This window comes from Amborella trichopoda, chromosome 2, assembly GCF_054954075.1.
Source record: "Amborella trichopoda isolate Santa Cruz 75 chromosome 2, AtrichopodaSantaCruz75HAP2 v2.0, whole genome shotgun sequence".
NCBI lineage: Eukaryota > Viridiplantae > Streptophyta > Magnoliopsida > Amborellales > Amborellaceae > Amborella > Amborella trichopoda.
Window position 1 is genome coordinate 50,603,879 of NC_142337.1, and position 18,968 is coordinate 50,622,846.

The following is an 18,968-nucleotide window of genomic DNA, read 5'->3' on the forward strand; positions in this document are numbered from 1 at the left end:
TACCATAACTAAAAGGATCAACGCAATCCAACAAATTTCCTCTTTGGGTTGAATTCCCAAAGGGATTCCTATTGACTGTCTTCTCTAAATGCACCCAACGAGCATTCAACTTGGCAACACATTAGTAAAGTCCAAGCACATCTTGAATTTCTATAATGGAATCGTCTTTATCAGAGAATCAGTGACCCGGCTTCACTGTACAAGCAAGTGGTTAGAGTAGCCGTCTGAGAGTTAGAACCCGAGGGCATTATCTCAGGATGACTTCCAACACGATCCGCCCCATCGATCATTTTTTAAAGGAAAAAGTTTATATAAGGTTGCAACCTTAAAATGTAGAATTACATATGCACCTAAAAAATCTATCGGAAAGGTTGTTTTAATGTTGAAAAACCCTCTAATTGATCATCTCGATATTGAGATGTATGAATATGGAAAAAAAAACTTTTTGAGTCTACACAGCCACCGGCATTTACGACCTTTGACTTCTGCTTTATTTGCTGCTTCTTTTCTTGTGGGGCGATCCAAAGTACCTCGTAGATATGGCGCATGGTGGATCTTTGTGGTTGAAGTTCCCTTGCCGAAATAAGGGTCACCTCAAAAACCTTCATCTTAGTCCCTAAGAAAGAAGCACAAAGAGTTGTTACTGATCGGAGCAAAAGAGTTTGAAAATGCTGGGTAAGGAAATTGGCTTTGGTAATTATTTATATAATTGAAGTTGGAAAGATGACCGAAATCACACAAAATATTAGTACCCTATCTTATGGGGTTCATGAAAGGATCAATGCCTACCAATTTTTTTTTGGATTTCAATGAGTCAAAATCAACCATCTAAATCCGTCTCAAATTTAGTGTAATAGTTTGTCTCGGTGTTACGTAGTTTAAAGGGATCGTGAAATGATTTTCTTGAATGGGATAATCAAAAGAATTTGATTTTCTTCAATGGGATAATGTAAAGATTTTCTTGAATCCCTGACTATAAAAGGAGAAGTGATTTGTTTAAAGGAAACTTTATCTAAAGGCTGAGTAAGAGGCTTTCCTTCAAATTTGATGAAAAATATTATTTAAATTCTAAACCCTAAATTCAAAGCTTGCTTTCAAAATTCATGAAAAACCCATCTAAGAGAAAGAGTAATATGTAAAGAGGCCCTAGGGTACCTCTTTCTATCATATTTTATCATCATTAAGATAAGATTTTCTTGAATCCTTGGCCCTTTTAAAGGACAAGTGATTTGTAAAAAGAAAAACTTATCTAAAAGCTAAATACTAGGCTTTCTTTCAAATTTTATGAAAAACCTTATTTAGACCCTAAATATAAGGCCTTCTTTCAAAAAAAAAAAAAAAAAAAAAACCATTTAAGTGAGAGTTATCTCTTTTTATCATATTTTTCCATCATTAATGGGTTCTTTAATTTATAATTTTTGTAGTCTTGGTATATTTTAACCACTGCTTTTGGTCACCTTGATTAATGTATATTCTCTCACTCACACCCCGCACGCACACAATGAAAGTCATTTGTGAATATCCGAGCAAGATTAAAGAAGCAAAAACACATTCAAAATTTTTTCGAGGAAAATGATCAAGAAACAAAGCCGAAACTAATACAGTTCAGTTGATTCTTACCTCGTCAAAAATGAAACTATTCAAAGGGTGCTAGCATAGACTTTATCTACCCTCACAAAGAATTTCCGCAACAGTGATTCTACGGCCGAGAACAATTGGTCGATGATGGAACTGGGTTTGTCAATGTGAAAATCAGAGTAAATTTCATTGGTAAAACCAAAGGGTAACTAATATTTTAGATCTGTAAAAATGCATAACAACAATGGAAAAATCTAAATTTGTGAACAAATTTAGATATTTTGAATGACAATATTGAATGATAAGAAACAAGGGAAAACTCCTTAGAAACAAAAATATAACAGTGAATGATAAGAATTAACATAAAAACCAGAGATAGAAAGAGAAAGAGCTTTCACCTCAGGGCAACTATTGAAAAACAGAGCAAGAGGATGGTGTAACTCTCTCTCTCTCTCCAATTACCACAGACTTCTATTGACTCTCTCTCTCTCTCTCTCTTATCGCGTATCATAGTACCCATTTTGGTTTGGACACCCATTTAAATGGGTTTTCAATTTGGAAAGTTAGTTACGAGAAAATCCTAACTCAAAACAGAATCTAGAAAATCAACCCTTCTTCTTTTACAATTTCAGAAGCAATATACAGAATCATCCCTTTTATTTCTGATTCTTCTCGTGAAAAAAACTTCCAGTTTTCTCTTTTCTGTTATCTTAGAGTGTTAAAAGAAAAGAAAATGAGTCTTTTACAACGTGGTAAAAAAAAGAAAACCAAATCAAGAAAACTAACAAAAAATGCTAAACTTGAGAATAATTCAAGTTTTTGATAGAAAAACCAATAAAGAAAATAGAAGAAAAATTAGAAAATTTTCTCTTCGGATCGAAAGTTTGAAACAGTATACATGGTCAAATAAAACAAGAACATAGATCCCAAGAAGAGAAAAAGTACATAAAGTAGAAGGAAATCTGTTCCATTTTTTTTAATCTGACCCATATATAATTAATTATTTCCTTAAATATTTTAAATTTTACCATCAATATGAACTGAAGAAAATAAAAAAGATGGCAGCAAAAAGTAGAACCAGGAGAAAAGAATCACTGAATTTAAAACCCTAATATCGTACAACGGATCTAACACAATAGAATATTAAACATCAAATCTCACTCCAACTGTTGAGAATGGAAACCAACTGCAACTAATGAACTATGAACATAAACCACGAACATTTTTTTTTTTACAATCAAACTAATGAAGTGAAGAAAATCGCCATTAAATCAAGCCATGCATTACCTTTTTAAGTTTACATTGAAATAATTTGTGAGAAGTAAGAAGAGAATACCTTAAAGTAAGAAGCCGAACTCCAATTTTTGTTGTTAAGAAATATGAGTGACGTCACCCTATTTATAATACCAGGTAATAAGCACTTATATTCTAGAAGCCAAGAATTCTACTTGTAATAGGAAACAAAGTAAGATAATGTACACGTTATAAAATCAATGCTATTACGATTTGTAATTTAATTTCCCGCTTGTAATTCTCTTACAGGACTATTTGGATATTTTATTTCATTGATTTAATCGTAATCTTGAAATGAAAATTCATGCTTATCCATTAGAGAGAATTGATAAAAAAACATTGATGATGGGAATTTTAATCAAGAAAGGAATGTGGATTTTCTTTTTTTAATTTTTTTGCTAATTATTTGATTTTAAATTCGAGAGATTTGATAAATAATTTACACTGACATCATAATTTCTAATAGATAAGGTTTATTTGCACGTATAAGATTCATCAGATTATTTTTTGAATTTTATTTTTTGAATTACAAAATTGGTTAATCGGAATATCTCCTTATAGAGTCTTCAGATAAGATTGACATGCATATGTGGTAACGATAAGATTTACATGCATATATGTTAAGAACTAAATTATTTTTTATAAATAATAAAATAAGGCAATGGAACTTTTTTAGTTTTTTGAAATTTCTAATTACGAATTTTATTCTTTAAAGATACATTTTTATAGGAAAGGATTTAAAAAAAAAAAAACAAAATCTGTGGATAAAGTAGTAATTTTTGCTCAACAGACCTCGTGATTTTCATTTTGTTAATATAATTATCCCATAATATCCTTCCCAAGTTACTCATGTTGATTATTTAAGGTAAATCACGTACATTTGCATGTCGGTAGTTTCTAGGCTGTGGTCTGGAGGGAGTTGTTGTAATTTTAGATTATTATTTTTTGGGCATTTTCCAAATTTTATTACATGATATATTTTTCACGTGTTTTTATATTTCTTGATATTAACATGTTGGAACATGCAAGTTGGTTTAGAGATTTTGAATTTGTTATGTTATTATTACATGATATATTGTTCAACTGGTGTTTATCTTTCTTGATATTAAGTTGGTTTAGAGATTTTGAATTTGTTATGGCCAAAGATTTCATATTTCCGTGGTCGTATACTGCTACTTTACTCCCTCGGATAAACTATATATTAGGACATATTTAGATCTCAAATTTTGGAAGTAATCTCTACACCACAGACTAACCGTAAAAAAAAAAGTTAAAAAAATAAAAAAAACCCACTTTCTACCTACTTGAAAAATTAATATCCAAATATTCCAAATTTTAGAAGAAAAGATTTAGATGCTTTTGAATACGTGAAGCCTTTTCCAATGGTTTTAAACTCAGTGTTAGTAGGACTAGTTACTATAAGATATACTATGAAGGAAAACGGTTTGATAGGGCGGCAGCTCTATCAAAATAAGTAAAACTTTACCTCATAACCATTGAAACATTGCAATTCAAGCATTCGAAAACCATTACACCGAACATCTGGACAATGTTTTGAGGTGAGGGATTAATTTTTTTTCTGTTTTTTTTTTTGTTTTTTTTTAATAAGGCCTAGGCTTACGCCTAACCAATGCTGCGCTTGAAAACTAAATTCCAATAGAATAGCATTTTTCCTATCTTTGTGTGACATCAAATTCCACATCTTCCTCATTTTACTGTTTCAAGGAAGAGAGTGAGTCAAACATACACGCGCAAGCCAAGAGAAAAATACGATAGAGAACTTTGAGTTCAATTTTTGATGGCCACGTATTATACATCTTAGGGATGGATCCATAATTTTGCAGTTCTATCATCTATAATACCATGACTATTAGTATAGAAATAGAAGTTGACCTTAAAAGGCTCTATTTTGTATTATTTTTTGGAATGTTTATTTTAAAGGGTTATATACAATTAGACCATTTATCTTTGATACAAGGAGGTCACAATTACTTGCAACCATCCGATGTGAAATCTGATATCATGGGTGAGTCACAAAGTTCGAGAAATTTTTTTTTTGATGTTTGAGCTTTGTAAATGAAATAAATGCAGTCATCTAATTTCACATCTAATGGTCAAGATTAATGGTGACCACCTTATATCAACAATAAATTTTAGAGAGAGAAACCATCTCAAACTTGAAATTTTAAAGAGAGAAATTATTTCAAAATTTTAGAGAGAAAAATCTTCTCAAGCTTGAAATTTTAGAGAGAGAAAGCATCTTAATATTTAAGAGGGAAACTATATCAAATTTTAGAGAGAGAAAGTAAATAAAAAAAATTAGAAAAAGAAACTATTGTAAAAATTTTAGAAATAAATTATCTCAAATTTTAGCTTTTAGAAGAGAGTATCTTAAAACTTGCGAGAAAAACTGTATCATATTTTAGAGAGAGAAACTACTAAAAATGCTTAGAGAGAGAAACTATTTCAAAATTATTGAAGAGGGGAACTATCTCAAGTTTTAAGTTTTAGAGAGAGAGTATCTTAAAGTTTTAGAAAGATAAACTATATTAAATTATAGAGAAAAATAAAACACCTAAAAATTTTAGAGAGAGAAATTTTCCCAAAATTTTTAGATAGACAATTTCAAATTTTAAATTTTAGATAGAAAGTATATTAAATTTTAGAGAGAAAAACCATATCACATTTTAGATAGATAAACTATCTCAAAATCTTTATAGATACACTATCTCAAATTTTGAGTTTTAGAGAGAAAGTATATAAAAATTTTGGAGAGAAAAATTGTAAGAAGTTATGTTACCAAACAATGGACATGAAAGTGATTACAAGGAATCCTTCAATTTTGTATAGTTTATCCAAACATGAGATTTGAGGAATCCATGAAAAAAATCCTCGATATTGAAAATCCATAGATTTTATTGGATTTCAAATATCTATGATTATTAATTTCCTCCTACACAAACCGGCCCTAAGATGAGATATACATATCAGCAGTACCTGGAAAGGCAAAGGATTTCTCTTTATCGAGACTTTTATGGGTTGTTATCTTGAAGCATGTGCTGTTGTAATATCTATGGATGCAAGAACTCTGATTTTGCTAGAATGCAATTGAGGTGTTTCTGTAAGTGATTTAAGAAAATATTTCGTATCATATATTGCTCTTGTCCACACAACCAAATAGGCCAATAACATAGAGGAATGAAAGTCTATTAGAAGACCTAAAAAATGGTACGGATAAATTTGATTTAAAAAAGAAAACATTGAGCTCCAACTTTCTCCTCTGATTCTCTTCTCTCTCTTTTAACCAATCCTCCTCAGGCCCTTCTCTCTCACATCTCTCTCCAAATGCCTATATTTCTTAACATGTCTCTCCACCAACCTAGAATTTGAGAGCAAGAGGGAATCACCATTCCAAAAGGCGGCGCTCAAATTCACCTTGCCCTGAATTCGACTTGAAGAACGCGTAAGAAGCATCGACGCAAACCCCCAATCACTGTATCCAATCAAGTTGCTTAGATGAATCCGGGCTGACCCAAGAAGCTTATCTGATAAGAGGAAACCACGCTTCTCATAAATCTTGACTATCACTGAGGAAGCATTTTCATCGTCTTGGGAGGTTTGGTTGAAGAGAAAGTTGTCATCTACATGGAAGATGAACTTTTCTTTCCATATTACATCTACACGGCCACCGGCATGTACGATCTTTGACTTCTGCTTTATTTGCTGCTGCTTTTCTTGTGGGGCGATCCAAAGTACTGCGTAGATATTGCGCTCGGTGGATCTTTGTGGTTGAAGTTCCACTGCCGAAATAAGGGTCACCTCGAAAACCTTCATCTTAGTCCCTAAGAAAGAAGCACAAAGAGTTGTTACGGATAGGAGCAAAAGAGTTTGAAAATGCTGGGTAAGGAAATTGGCTTTGGTAATTATTTATATAATTGAAGTTGGAAAGATGACCGAAATAACACAAAATATTAGTACCCTATCTTATGGGGTTCATGAAAGGATCAATGCCTACCAATTTTTTTTTGGATTTCAGCGATTCAAAATCAGCCGTCTAAATCCGTCTCAAATTTGTTGTAATAATTTGTCTCGGTGTTACGTAGTTTAAATGAACATATTTTCTTGAATGGGATAGTCAAAAGATTTTGATTTTCTTGAATCCTTGACTATAAAACGAGAAGTGATTTTCTTAAAGGAAACCTTATCTCAAGGCTGAATAAGAGGCTTTCTTTCAAATTTGATGAAAAATCTTATCTAAATTCTAAACCCTAAATTCAAAGCTTGCATTCAAAATTCAAGAAAAACCCATTCAAGAGAAAGAGTATCATGTAAAGAGGCCCTAGGGTATCTCTTTCTAACGTATTTTATCATCATTAAGATAGGATTTTCTTGAATCCTTGGGCCTTTTAATGGACAAATGATTTGTAAAAAGAAAACCTTATCTAAAAGCTAAATACTAGGATTTCTTTCAAATTTTATGAAAAACCTTATTTAGACCCTAAATATAAGGCTTTCTTTCAACAAAAAAAAAAAAACCATTTAAGTGAGAGTTATCTCTTTCTATCATATTTTTCCATCATTAATGGGTTCTTTAATTTATAAACTTTATAGTCTTGGTATATTTTGACCACTGCATTTGGTCACCTTGATTAATGTATATTCTCTCACTCACACCCCGCACGCACACAATGAAAGTCATTTGTGAAAATCCGAGCAAGATTAGAGAAGCAAAAACACATTCAAAAAATTTTCGAGGGAAATAATCAAGCAACAAAGCCAAAACTAATACAGTTCAGTTGATATTTACCTCGTCAAAAATGAATCTATTCGATGGGTGCTCGCGTAGACTTTGTCTACCCTCACAAAGAATTTCCGCAACGGTGATTCTACTGCCGGAAACAATTGGTCAATGATGGAACTGGGTTTGTCAATGTGAAAATCAGAGTAAATTTCATTGGTAAAACAAAAGAGTAAGTAATATTTTAGATCTGTAAAAATGCATTACAACAATGGAAAAATCTAAATTTGTGAATAATTTTCGTTATTTTGAATGATAATATTGAATGATAAGAAACAAGGGAAAACTCCTTTTTTTCGTGAAACAAAAATATAACAGTGAAGTGAATGATAAGAATTAACATAAAAACCAGAGATAGAAAGAGAAAGAGCTTTCACCCCAGGGCAACTACTGGAAAAAACAAAGCAAGAGGATGGTGTAACTCTCTCTCTCTCTCCAATTACCACGGACTTCTATTGACTCTCTGTCTCTCTCTTATCGCTTATCGTTTATCATAGTACCCATTTTGGTTTGGACACCCATTTAAATGGGTTTTCAATTTGGAAAGTTAGTTACGAGAAATCCTAATTCAAAAAAGAATCAAGAAAATCAAGCCTTCTTCTTTTACAATTTAAGAAGCAATATACAGAATCACCCCTTTTATCCCTGGTTCTTCTCGTGAAAAAATCTTCCAGTGTTCTCTCTTCTGTTATCTAAGAGTGTTAAAAGAAAAGAAAATGAGTCTTTTACAACGTGGTAAAAAAAGAAAACCAAATCAAGAAAACTAACAAAAAATGCTAAACTTGAGAATAATTCAAGTTTTAGATAGAAAAACCAATAAAGAAAATAAAAGAAAAATTAGAGAATTTTCTCTTGGGATTGAAAGTTTGAAACAGTATACATGGTCAAATAAAACAAGAACATAGATCCCAAGAAGAGAAAAAAGTACATAAAGTAGAAGGAAATCTGTTCCATTTTTTTTAATCTGACCCATATATAATTAATTTTTTTTTTTAAATATTTTAAATTTTACCATCATGATGAACTGAAGAAAATAAAAAAGATGGCAGCAAAAAGTAGAACCAGGAGAAAAGAATCACTCTAATATCGTACAATGGATCTAACACAAGAGAATATTAAACATCAAATCTCACTCCAATTGCTGTGAATGGAAACCAACTGCAACTAATGAACTATGAACATAAACCACGAACATTTTTTTTTTTTACAATCAAACTAATGAAGTGAAGAAAATCGCCATTAAATCAAACCTTGCATTACCTTTTTAAGTTTACATTCAAATAATTTGTAAGAAGTAAGAAGAGAATACCTTAAAGAAAGAAGCCGAACTCCAATTTTTGTTGTTAAGAAATATGTGTTACGTCACCCTATTTATAATACCAGGTAATAAGCACTTATATTCTAGAAGCCAAGAGTTCTACTTGTAATAGGAAACAAAGTAAGATAATGTACACGTTATAAAATCAATGCTATTACGATTTGTAATTTAATTTCCGGCTTGTAATTCTCTTACAAGACTATTTGGATCTTTTATTTCATTGATTTAATCGTAATCTTGAAATGAAAATTCATGCTTATCCATTAGAGAGAATTGATAAAAAAACGGGAATTTTAATCAAGAAAGGAATGTGGATTTTCTTTTTTTAATTTGTTTGCAAATTGTTTGATTTTTAAATTCGAGAGATTTGATAAATAATTTACACTGACACCATAATTTCTAATAAATAAGGTTTACTTGCACGTATAAGATTCTTCAGATTATTTTTTGAATTTTATTTTTTGAATTATAAAATTGGTTAATCGGAATATCTCCTTATTGAGTCTTCATATAAGATTTACATGCATATGTGATAACGATAAGATTTACATGCATATAATATAAGAAATAAATTATTTTTTATTAATAATAAAATAAGGCATTGGAACTTTCTTAGTTTTTTGAAATTTCTAATTAAGAATTTTATTCTTTAGAGATACATTTTTATAGGAAGGGATTTAAAAAAAAAAAGAAGCAAAATCTGTGGTTAAAGTAGTAATTTTTCTTCAATAGACCTCGTGATTTTCATTTTGTTAATATAATTATCCCATATTATCCTTCCCAAGTTACTCATGTTGATTATTTAAGGTAAATCACGTACATTTGCATGTCGGTAGTTTCTAGGCTGTGGTCTGGAGGGAGTTGTTGTAATTTTAGATTATTATTTTTTGGGCATTTTCCAAATTTTATTACATGATATATTGTTCGCGTGTGTTTATATTTCTTGATATTAACTTGTTGGAAAATGCAAGTTGGTTTAGAGATTTTGAATTTGTTATGTTATTATTACATGATATATTGTTCAACGGGTGTTTATCTTTCTTGATATTAAGTTGGTTTAGAGATTTTGAATTTGTTATACCGAAAGATTTCATATTTCCATGGTAGTATAGTGTTACTTTACTCCCTCGGGTAAAATATATATTAGGACATTTTTTTGATCTCAAATTTTGGATGTAATCTCTAGACCACAGACTAACCTTAAAAAAAAATTAAAAAAAATAAAAAATACAAAAATAAAAAAAACTTACTTTCTACGTATTTGAAAAATAAATATCATATTCCAATTTTTAGAAGGAAAGATTTAGATGCTTTTGGATCCGTGAAGCCTTTTCCAATACTTTTAAACTAACTCAGTGTTAGTAGGACTTTCCTATATTTGTGGGATGGTACGAAATCTTCGGTGGTTGGTAGTTTCCTTAAGATATACTATGAAGGAAAATAAAACCTTACCTCATACCCCATGAGACATTGCAATTCCAGCATTCGAAAACCTTTACACCGAACATCTGGGCTTGAATATTATGGTTGTGAAAACAATTGGGAAAATATAGAATGAGATCATTTACTTTTGATACAAGGTGGTCACATTAATCTTGACCATTGGATGTGATATTGGGTGATTACTGTTATTTTATTGACCAAGCTCAAACTTCAAAAGAAATTTTTTTGTACTTTGTAACACATCCAAACTATCAAATTTCTCATCAAATGATTGTAAGGAATTATGACCACCTTGTATCAAAGGTAAATGGTCTCACTATATACAATTACAAAAAAAATAGGATTTCAAACTCTAAAAATAATATATATTGTAACAAATTATCTAGACTATTCATTTCGCCCTAAAAATAACTATTCCTTTTAAGGAATGGGAAAAGTTCTTTCAATAAATGAGTAATTTCTTTCATATTAAAGACTAATAAGTTACCTTTATCGAATGGGATTATATACTATGAGACCATTTATCTTTGGTGTAAGTTCACAATTGTTACTTGCCATTAGATGTCAAATTAGATAGCATGAGTTATATCCCAAAGTTCAAGAAATTGTTTTTTAAACTTTGGGTCTAGTCATTGAAATTAGCGCTCCTGAGGTTGAACTTCAAAAATAACTACGCGGTTGCAATCATAAATATATATAAAAATGGTATACCATGAGACTGTTTATCTTTATTATACGGAGGTAGCAATTGCTAGTAGTCACTAGATGTCTAACTAGATGGCTTCGAGTGTCACAAAGTCTAATTTTTCTTCTTCTTCTTTTTTTGAACTTTGAATATAGTCAATGACACACTCACTTCCAGCTTATTTGATATCCGACAAACATGCTCGCATTGAAAGTAAATAATCTCTTTATATACTTATCTATTTTATGTGTTTTCAATTGCAAAAATTAGTAACTGATATGGTTTTTTTCGTTAATCACTATAGAGGCTTTTTTAGGTCAATGTTTAAAACTAGCAATTTGGCATGTGGTTATAATGTCCTATGGAACTGGTTCATACATAACAGTTGGATGATTTTACGATGACTCTTGCTGGGTAATTTATTTTCAAGCAAACAACTTGGCTTTTTGGGTGTGAAACATGCCCGAGTTTGGATGGTGGCAATTGTCATTATTCAGCAAAGCACTTTGGGATACATAAAGGCAAGGAACAAGACGTCCATGTGTGTGGTGATCTTATTGCTTGGAAGCCTAAATCTAAAAATCAAATAAAAAAAAAATTGGAAGATGAGTGTTTTAGTGACTCGTTAGCCTAAGATTATCTTGATAAATTTGTGAGATTAGGAGCATTTTTTACTTAACTTGATTGACTTAGTCTCTTTCTACAATGGTACGAAGCTGCATATCCATTTGCGGCATAATTATGTATTATGCATGCATGTCTGCTTGGATGTCTATATGAATTAAGAATGTATCCATGCATGCATTTGAACCCATGTGCACGTGCTTGTTCATGTATTTACCATAGTTAATGGGATATCCTATCGAAAATGGCTCTCCTTAAGAATGGGCTCAAGGCTAGGTTGAGGGTGATGGAGCACCACAACATGTGGTCGTGAGTTCTATTCTTATCATGGGCAGGGGACTCCTTCTTCATTGAACTATCCAAGAAAAAAGAGAAGGGAATGAGCTCAAGGTTAGGTGGTCAGAGTGGCAGGACACCATTACCTAATGTCTTGAGTTTCATTCCTACTACGGGTAGGAGACCACATCCCCACTGAACTATCCAAAAAAAACAAAAAGAAAAAGAAAAAAGTGGCTCTCTTGAATTGGTTCCCAATAAATTCCACTTTCCAGAATACTTTCCCAAATTTTTAGGGGACTCTTTCTAGTAAAGTTGTTAATGGAGTGTATGATCTCTCCTTTGGCAGGCTCACATTGTCGGACCTATAAAATGCATCATGAATAAAATTTTGGGTTTTAACCTTGCATTATTTAGTGAAGTTTATTTTATTTTAAGAATTTATTTATTTTTCATGTTTATCATAAGAGCTGCTCCCTTGGTGTTCCCTAACTAGGAACTTGTGACAGCAACTATCCCCTTCTCTTGATCCTGCTTCCTCTCCCAAAAACTTTGATACATTCATACCATGTCAAGTCTGTGTATATTTTAATATGTAATTAACTTCTATATTAGGAATGGGCTGGGGTCGTGGTGGTAGCATCCCCACACCCAGTTACCACATTGTGGTATCCATTCCTACCGTTAACACCCCCAATTAACCCTTCAAAATGTAAAATGTAACTTCCTAATCTATTGAAAAAATGGGTAGGGGCCTATCATCCCCATTGAATTACCCAAAAAAATAAAATAAACTTCTATATCGGTACAATGAAATTTCTCAAGGTATCCAAACTAGGAAAGTGTTGATCATGTGTCTGACAGTGATATGGTCGGCACAACAAAATGCTGTGTAATGCTGAGGTTTTGTCTATATTGCATTAATTAATTTGTACTTTAATGTTCTTTTGGCTTCCTTTTGTTGTTCAAAACATAAAGTCCCAAAAAGTTAACTATAAAGAAAAAAAGGCTTCCTTTTTTGGATAAGTGGTTCTTCCTTATGATGCACAAATATGGTACTTCCTTCTTGAATATCTCTAGATGTAGGCTAATTTGTTAGTACACTCAGTACTTTAACAGATGATCAGCATCATTTGGGCCCTGTCAAGGCACATTCATGCTAACTTATGCAGGTGTGTACTTTTCTACTTTATACAATCAGACCTTTGTTAGTAAAGTGTTTTTTCTGTTCTAATAGAGATGCAACAATTGGAATGGTACAGTGAAGTCTATGTTATTGTTACATGTGTCACATATTGGTGTGTTAACTAGATCAGATGAGGTAATTTTTATTTATTTTCCTTTATTTTCCAGTTGAACGGAAATGGTATATTAATCAATGTAAGAAAGCAGATTCTTATGGACTTGGAATGTCACTGCACACATGGTGGCTATTGGACCTTATAAAGCTTTATCCAGCATTTGGTTTGGTTCTTATGTAGTTAGTCATGTTGTGCACCTTATTTCCTGGCTTGAAGTGGTAGTAGATTGGAACAAAAAATTTATTTATGCTTAACCAGAGTTTAATAAATTATTTAAGATGCATTTGAAGAAATTTTTTCTTGTATGTGTTCTTATGCGCTCTGCTTCCTTTTTTCTTGCATGTTCATAAATAATGCTTTTGTAAGCAGGAGCCTCCAGTGGTAGGAAAGTCCACCATCTTCGCTACCAACAAAGCAGGGTAATCAACTAATCAGTAACCTTTGTTTTCTTGCTGTTCTTGTGTTGATTATTGAACTAGTTCCATTCAGGATCATTTGTATGGTTTGACACTTCTTTCTTTATTGTTTGGTATAGATAAATTTTAGAATTTGATTTTTTTGGAGTTGTGTTTGAAAAATGAAAACCATTAATTTTCAAGCAATTAGGTAGTATACATTAAGTGTTTACCCAAAGTGCATGATGCCAGAATCAGATTGCGAATCTTCGTTGTGCATTTGACATAGTACGTTTAACTAATATGAAGTTACCCATATCCGTGACAGTTTCATTGTGGTATCATTGTGGTTTTTATGGTTACTCAAGGGTTGAAAACTAGCTTACCTGAAATGTTTTGGATGTCTGTACCAGAGTGATTTGGAGCTCTTAGTTTTCCAACTGTGTTTCTGGGTGAAAGACAAGGAATTCGAGATGATGAATAACAGTAGAATCTGAGAAACTTGTTCCAAAATTTTTGATGATTCATTGGTTGAACTTGCTTTACTTTTCGTGGACTCTCCCAATTTTCTACCCGCATCCTAATGCATTTGCAACTTAGTTATAGACACGAGTAATTATATAATACATGTATCCATGGACCCTATAACTAATCATACCCCTAGAACTTGCAAGTCGACAGAAGTACAGTGGGCAGCATTGTTTGATCTCCAGATGAAATACAATAAAAACCTCTAACAAATGAAAGTTGCATTTTGATTTTAGCAGCATTACTCAAAGCAACATTTTGTTGAAACAAGTGATAGCCTATCCCTATTTCCAATGTTCAATGGAGCAAAAGTCAGTATGGTTGCCGAATCTATGTGACCTCTTATGACAGATTTCAGAAAATGAGTATTCTTAATTTTGGATGTCGGTTGTGTAAGGCTCGAATCTCTTTTCTAGTTGAAGAACAAACTCCAATCTTGACAACGAAATCAAGGTAATCATATAATTACTTTGGCAAATTCTTGATCCATGCAAATACATTTTACTAGGGGATCAAGTGTGTCCTTGCACACAAGTATGTAGGCATGGCATTACCATGGTTGAGCATGTTTAATTCTAATATAAGGATGTAAATCCGCCTTGATTTCTGTAAAATTAAATCTAAACTATCTGGAATTGAGAAAAATAATGAAGATGAAAGGTTCTTTGAAATTTTGAACCCGGGGATTGAGCTTTTGAAATAAAAGAAAATGAAAATCCTGATCTTTTAAACAAGAATCAATTCAAATTGCTCATTATAGACTTGTGACTTTTTGTTGATGATTTAACTAGGTTTACATAGATTCATATAATTGAACAATAATAGCTGTTTTTTTCTTCCTAATTTGAGTTATTTTTAAAGTCTCACAATGATGGGAGCAATGAATCAACAATTTTCGTACCCTTAACCTCTATCCTTGTATGGGTTGATGAGTTCATCTACCGACTCATAACTGGGTTTGCTCTGTCGATGATGTCTCCTAGTGGTGTTCCATTCCATTAAGGACTAAAGTGTTTCCAATGGGCATCTCTGTTATTAATTGACTTCCATCTGATGTTCGTGTTTATTGTTTATCTCTTCCCCATATCATCTTCTCAGCAGTTCATTTTATTTAACTCATATTAGAGTTTTTGAATGCATGTCATCTCTTAGTGTATTACCTCTGGGCTCTGGCGAGACATGTTTCTTTGTCACTTGTGCTTCAAGGGTGCAATATCTGGCCATGATACCTTAGTAACTTATTGTCTTATCTTCCAACACCTCTTTTTCATATTCTACACCTTAGAAATCCCTTCATATCTCTCTCTCTGTACCCAGGGCATATTTCTCTTGGAAGCTCTCTTTCTTCATATTTAACTCCTCTTTTTTATTTTCAACATCTGATTTCTTTATGAAATATAATTAGATGTTTTGGACATATACCTAAAACTTTTATGCCGATGATCTTTTTTGTAAATTTAAAATAATTATACCTGCTTATAAAATTTTCCGTCCCCTCTATAAAGAAATAGTTAATGCGCAACCTGTCAAGGTATATGTATTTTAGTTCTTTAAATATTTATAAGCTTCCCTTCAGAAACTTTTTGTGAAATTTAACTTTAAAATTTTAAAAATACACACAATAGCCAGTGCTGATTGTGCGTTCATTGTAGAGTAACATGCCATGGAAGAGCAAGAATCAATTGGTTTGTTGCATCTTGTGTTGAAGTGGATTACCTTCTTTTTTTTTGTCCTGTCAAATGGTTGTCTAAGTATGTCACTTCATTTAACTATCTTGGCATCCGGTGACTAGGAAATGTCATTCACATAGCTGCAACTCTAATTGTTTATGAAGGACCAAAAGTGTTCTGGGGGTAAATGGTGGCTTTGTGACTTGTACAAGTGTTCATCATCTTTGGGAATGATTGGCATCAACAGCTCGATGGAAGTGTGCCTAATTTTCGTGTGGTGCCTTTCCTCCTTCGGATAGCATTTTTCATAATTTTTGTGTGGTGCCTTTTCTTTTAATATATCATTTAATAAGTTCAATATATTTTCATACGGTTTATTTTGTGTCTCAACTGTAATATGAAGTGTGCCTAATTTTCCTCTGTCCCATACTTTGAATTGCTAAGTGTAAAATTTGAACGAGAGGGATACCTGGAAATTCTGCTACTTTGATGTTGGGGCATGATTAAATACTTCTGACAATTGTTGACCATTTGACATAAGCCTGTATTTTATTTACGGTTTTCGTCAAAAAGACTCTTGTGCTTGATAAATAGTAATGAGTTCGTGCCTTACTCTATGCAAATTGGTTTTCCTTTTTATTGACCGAGGGCATTTATTGTTACTATTGCTATCATAGATGAATTCTTTTCAACGTTCTCTATTGGAAAGGGAATTGGTTATAGGATTAGATTATATTTTTTTGTTACTTAGATTCTTTTTTCTCCAATTTCTTACAACTCTTGACAGTTCTCATAGAGCTTGTCTGTGCAACAGGGAAAAGTACCAATGGGTTCAATGTGACAATTGTGCCAAATGGCGCAAATTGCCTATGGATGTTCTAGTTCCTCCAAGATGGTCCTGTGCTGATAATTCATGGGATCCCAAGAGGTACATTGTCCAAGCTTTGTGTATTTCTCAAATTTCAGAACTGGGGTATCAAGTTTTGGCTGAATTTCATCTTAAAGTATCAAACTAATACCACTGATTAGGGCAAAATGAAATCTATTTGAGAAACAATTTTAAGATGTTTCAAATTTAAGAGAATGGCATCATTTTATTCCTGAAACTTCATTCAAAATTTGGCCAACCTCTGTCATACATATATAAATATAATTTTCCTTGCAAGGTGCGAATCCTGAGTATTCTCGGAGGGGGAGTGGAAGACTGAAGGGTATTGACCTTAAGTGCCAGCCTGAGAGGGAGGATGTGAAATCGGACGATTGAAGATGTGTCATTGGGCACAATGTTTAAAATATAAATTTTTGAAGATGTGTCATTGGGCACAATATTTAAAATATAAATTCTTGAATGTTGTGACACATTTCAATCTGTTAGATTTTGCATCTAATGGTTAAAACTAATTGTGATCTTTTTGTATTCAAAATAAATGATCTTATAGACTATACAATCCTTATATTAAATCGGTTCTTTTTTAGTGTCTTGTTATTCGGTTCTTTTTGAGTGTTTTGTTAATCGGTTCTTTTTGAGTGTTTTGTCAATAATCGATGTTCCGTTGTTGATGGCACCTTCAGCGGTCAATAAAAGACACTTGAAGCTCATTCATTTTGAGTACGAGTATTAGTTATGGGGAGGTTTCTATAAACCTTATACTGTATAAATAAGACGTACGTCTAAAATTTATCAAAAGATGTAGTGTCCATGTTGAAAACTTTATGATAGCTTGAAAATAAATGTTTAGCTTTAAATATAAAATTTAAAATTTTAAAAATAGTGCAGCTCAAGCAGCTCTATAAACATTTGAAAATCTTGAAAATAGATGTTCCAGATTACAAGATGTTTTGATTTTAGGGTGTAGTTTACATAAGGTTGCAATCTTAAACAATCCAATTTAGGCACACCTCAAAATTTTTTCATAAATGTAATTTTGATATCAAAAATTTTAGGATGGTTTGAGAATCTATTTTTATCTCTAATTATAAAATTTTAAACTTTAAAAATGGTTCAAATCAAGTAGATCTATAAACACATGAAAGCTTGAAAATGGATGATCCAAATAATATGTTGCTAGATAAACTATTTCAGGGACTCAAAATCTTTTTTTTTAAGGTCCCCAGGGACTATGATGAATTCCTTGGGAAAGGTACACCTTCTACCTACGTGGCCGTAATGCAGGCGACTGAGCTGTCTTTTCTTTCCATCCATATCTTTGTAAAGGCAAGAGAAAGATCCCGTTGGAGGCCTCTCTCTCTCTCTGTTCCGTCTTCAAAGTAGCTGGTTGGGATTTCTCGACGGTTCTCAGCATTTGTTGGGGTAAAGTGTGGAGTTTGTTGTTGGTGATTTCAGTGATTCTGAAGTTATATCCTCTTCCAGCTAGACATGCTGCGATTTGAGGTCAAGCCTCTCATCCTAAGCCCCGATTCGATCCTTTGATGGTCGATCCACTTGCTATTGTGGTTATTGACTAAGATATCGAACCTCTAAAAGTGCTCAATTAAGAGGTGCATTACCCCTTGGAAGTGGAGGCAGGTGGCCCTATCTACCCTTTGTTGGCAATGGTTGAGGGGCAGTAAGGGAACCGATAGCCTTGGTTGCTCAGCCGTCACATCTGTCCCTTCTTGCCTACTTCGCTATGTATGCTAGTGAGGACTTAGGGGAGATGGATTATTATGAGAGTAGAGCAAATATTGAAGTAGGGGATTCAAGGAACATAGAGAAGGGGCCTTCTGAAAATGTTAAGGAGGATGATGATATTGGAAAAGTTTCGGCTATGTTTGAAGACATGGGGGCTGACTTTAATGTCCATATTGGGATTGTCTTGGAGGAGATGGAGGCCAAGAAAAAACAGTAGAAACTGCAGAAGACGAAGGAGGATTCTAAGCTTGAAGAAGAAGGTGGCATTGACTCCTGCTAAGAAAATGAAGTCTTCGAAGAAGGCCAAAGGCTCTGTGAAGCCTTCTCGATCCTCTGCTCGGCTTGCAGCAAGGTTTGGTGCTGGTGAGACAAATCATTTTCAAGCTTTGAGGTTGTTGGAGACATAATTCGTGAGTCTGAGCATTGA

At 32.7% G+C, this 18,968-nt stretch overlaps 1 protein-coding gene and 1 long non-coding RNA gene across 2 annotated transcripts; both read right to left on the reverse strand.

Moving 5' to 3' along the window:
• Positions 1-354: 354 nt before the first annotated feature.
• Positions 355-3,044, reverse strand: LOC148783316 (uncharacterized). The gene is made up of 3 exons (XR_016050391.1): positions 2,915-3,044; positions 1,621-1,731; positions 355-616 (listed from the first exon to the last, which is right to left on the reverse strand). It is a non-coding gene; the product is annotated as an uncharacterized LOC148783316 (long non-coding RNA).
• Positions 3,045-6,171: 3,127 nt separating this feature from the next.
• LOC148783317 (uncharacterized) lies at positions 6,172-6,705 on the reverse strand. Its single transcript, XM_088859857.1, has one exon. The coding sequence runs from the start codon at positions 6,703-6,705 to the stop codon at positions 6,172-6,174; it is 534 nt and encodes a 177-aa protein (XP_088715983.1).
• Positions 6,706-18,968: the final 12,263 nt, after the last annotated feature.

Bases quoted from the DNA above. Each gene is read 5' to 3' on its own strand.
- LOC148783317 (XM_088859857.1), bottom strand. From the start codon at position 6,705: ATGAAGGTTTTCGAGGTGACCCTTATTTCGGCAGTGGAACTTCAACCA.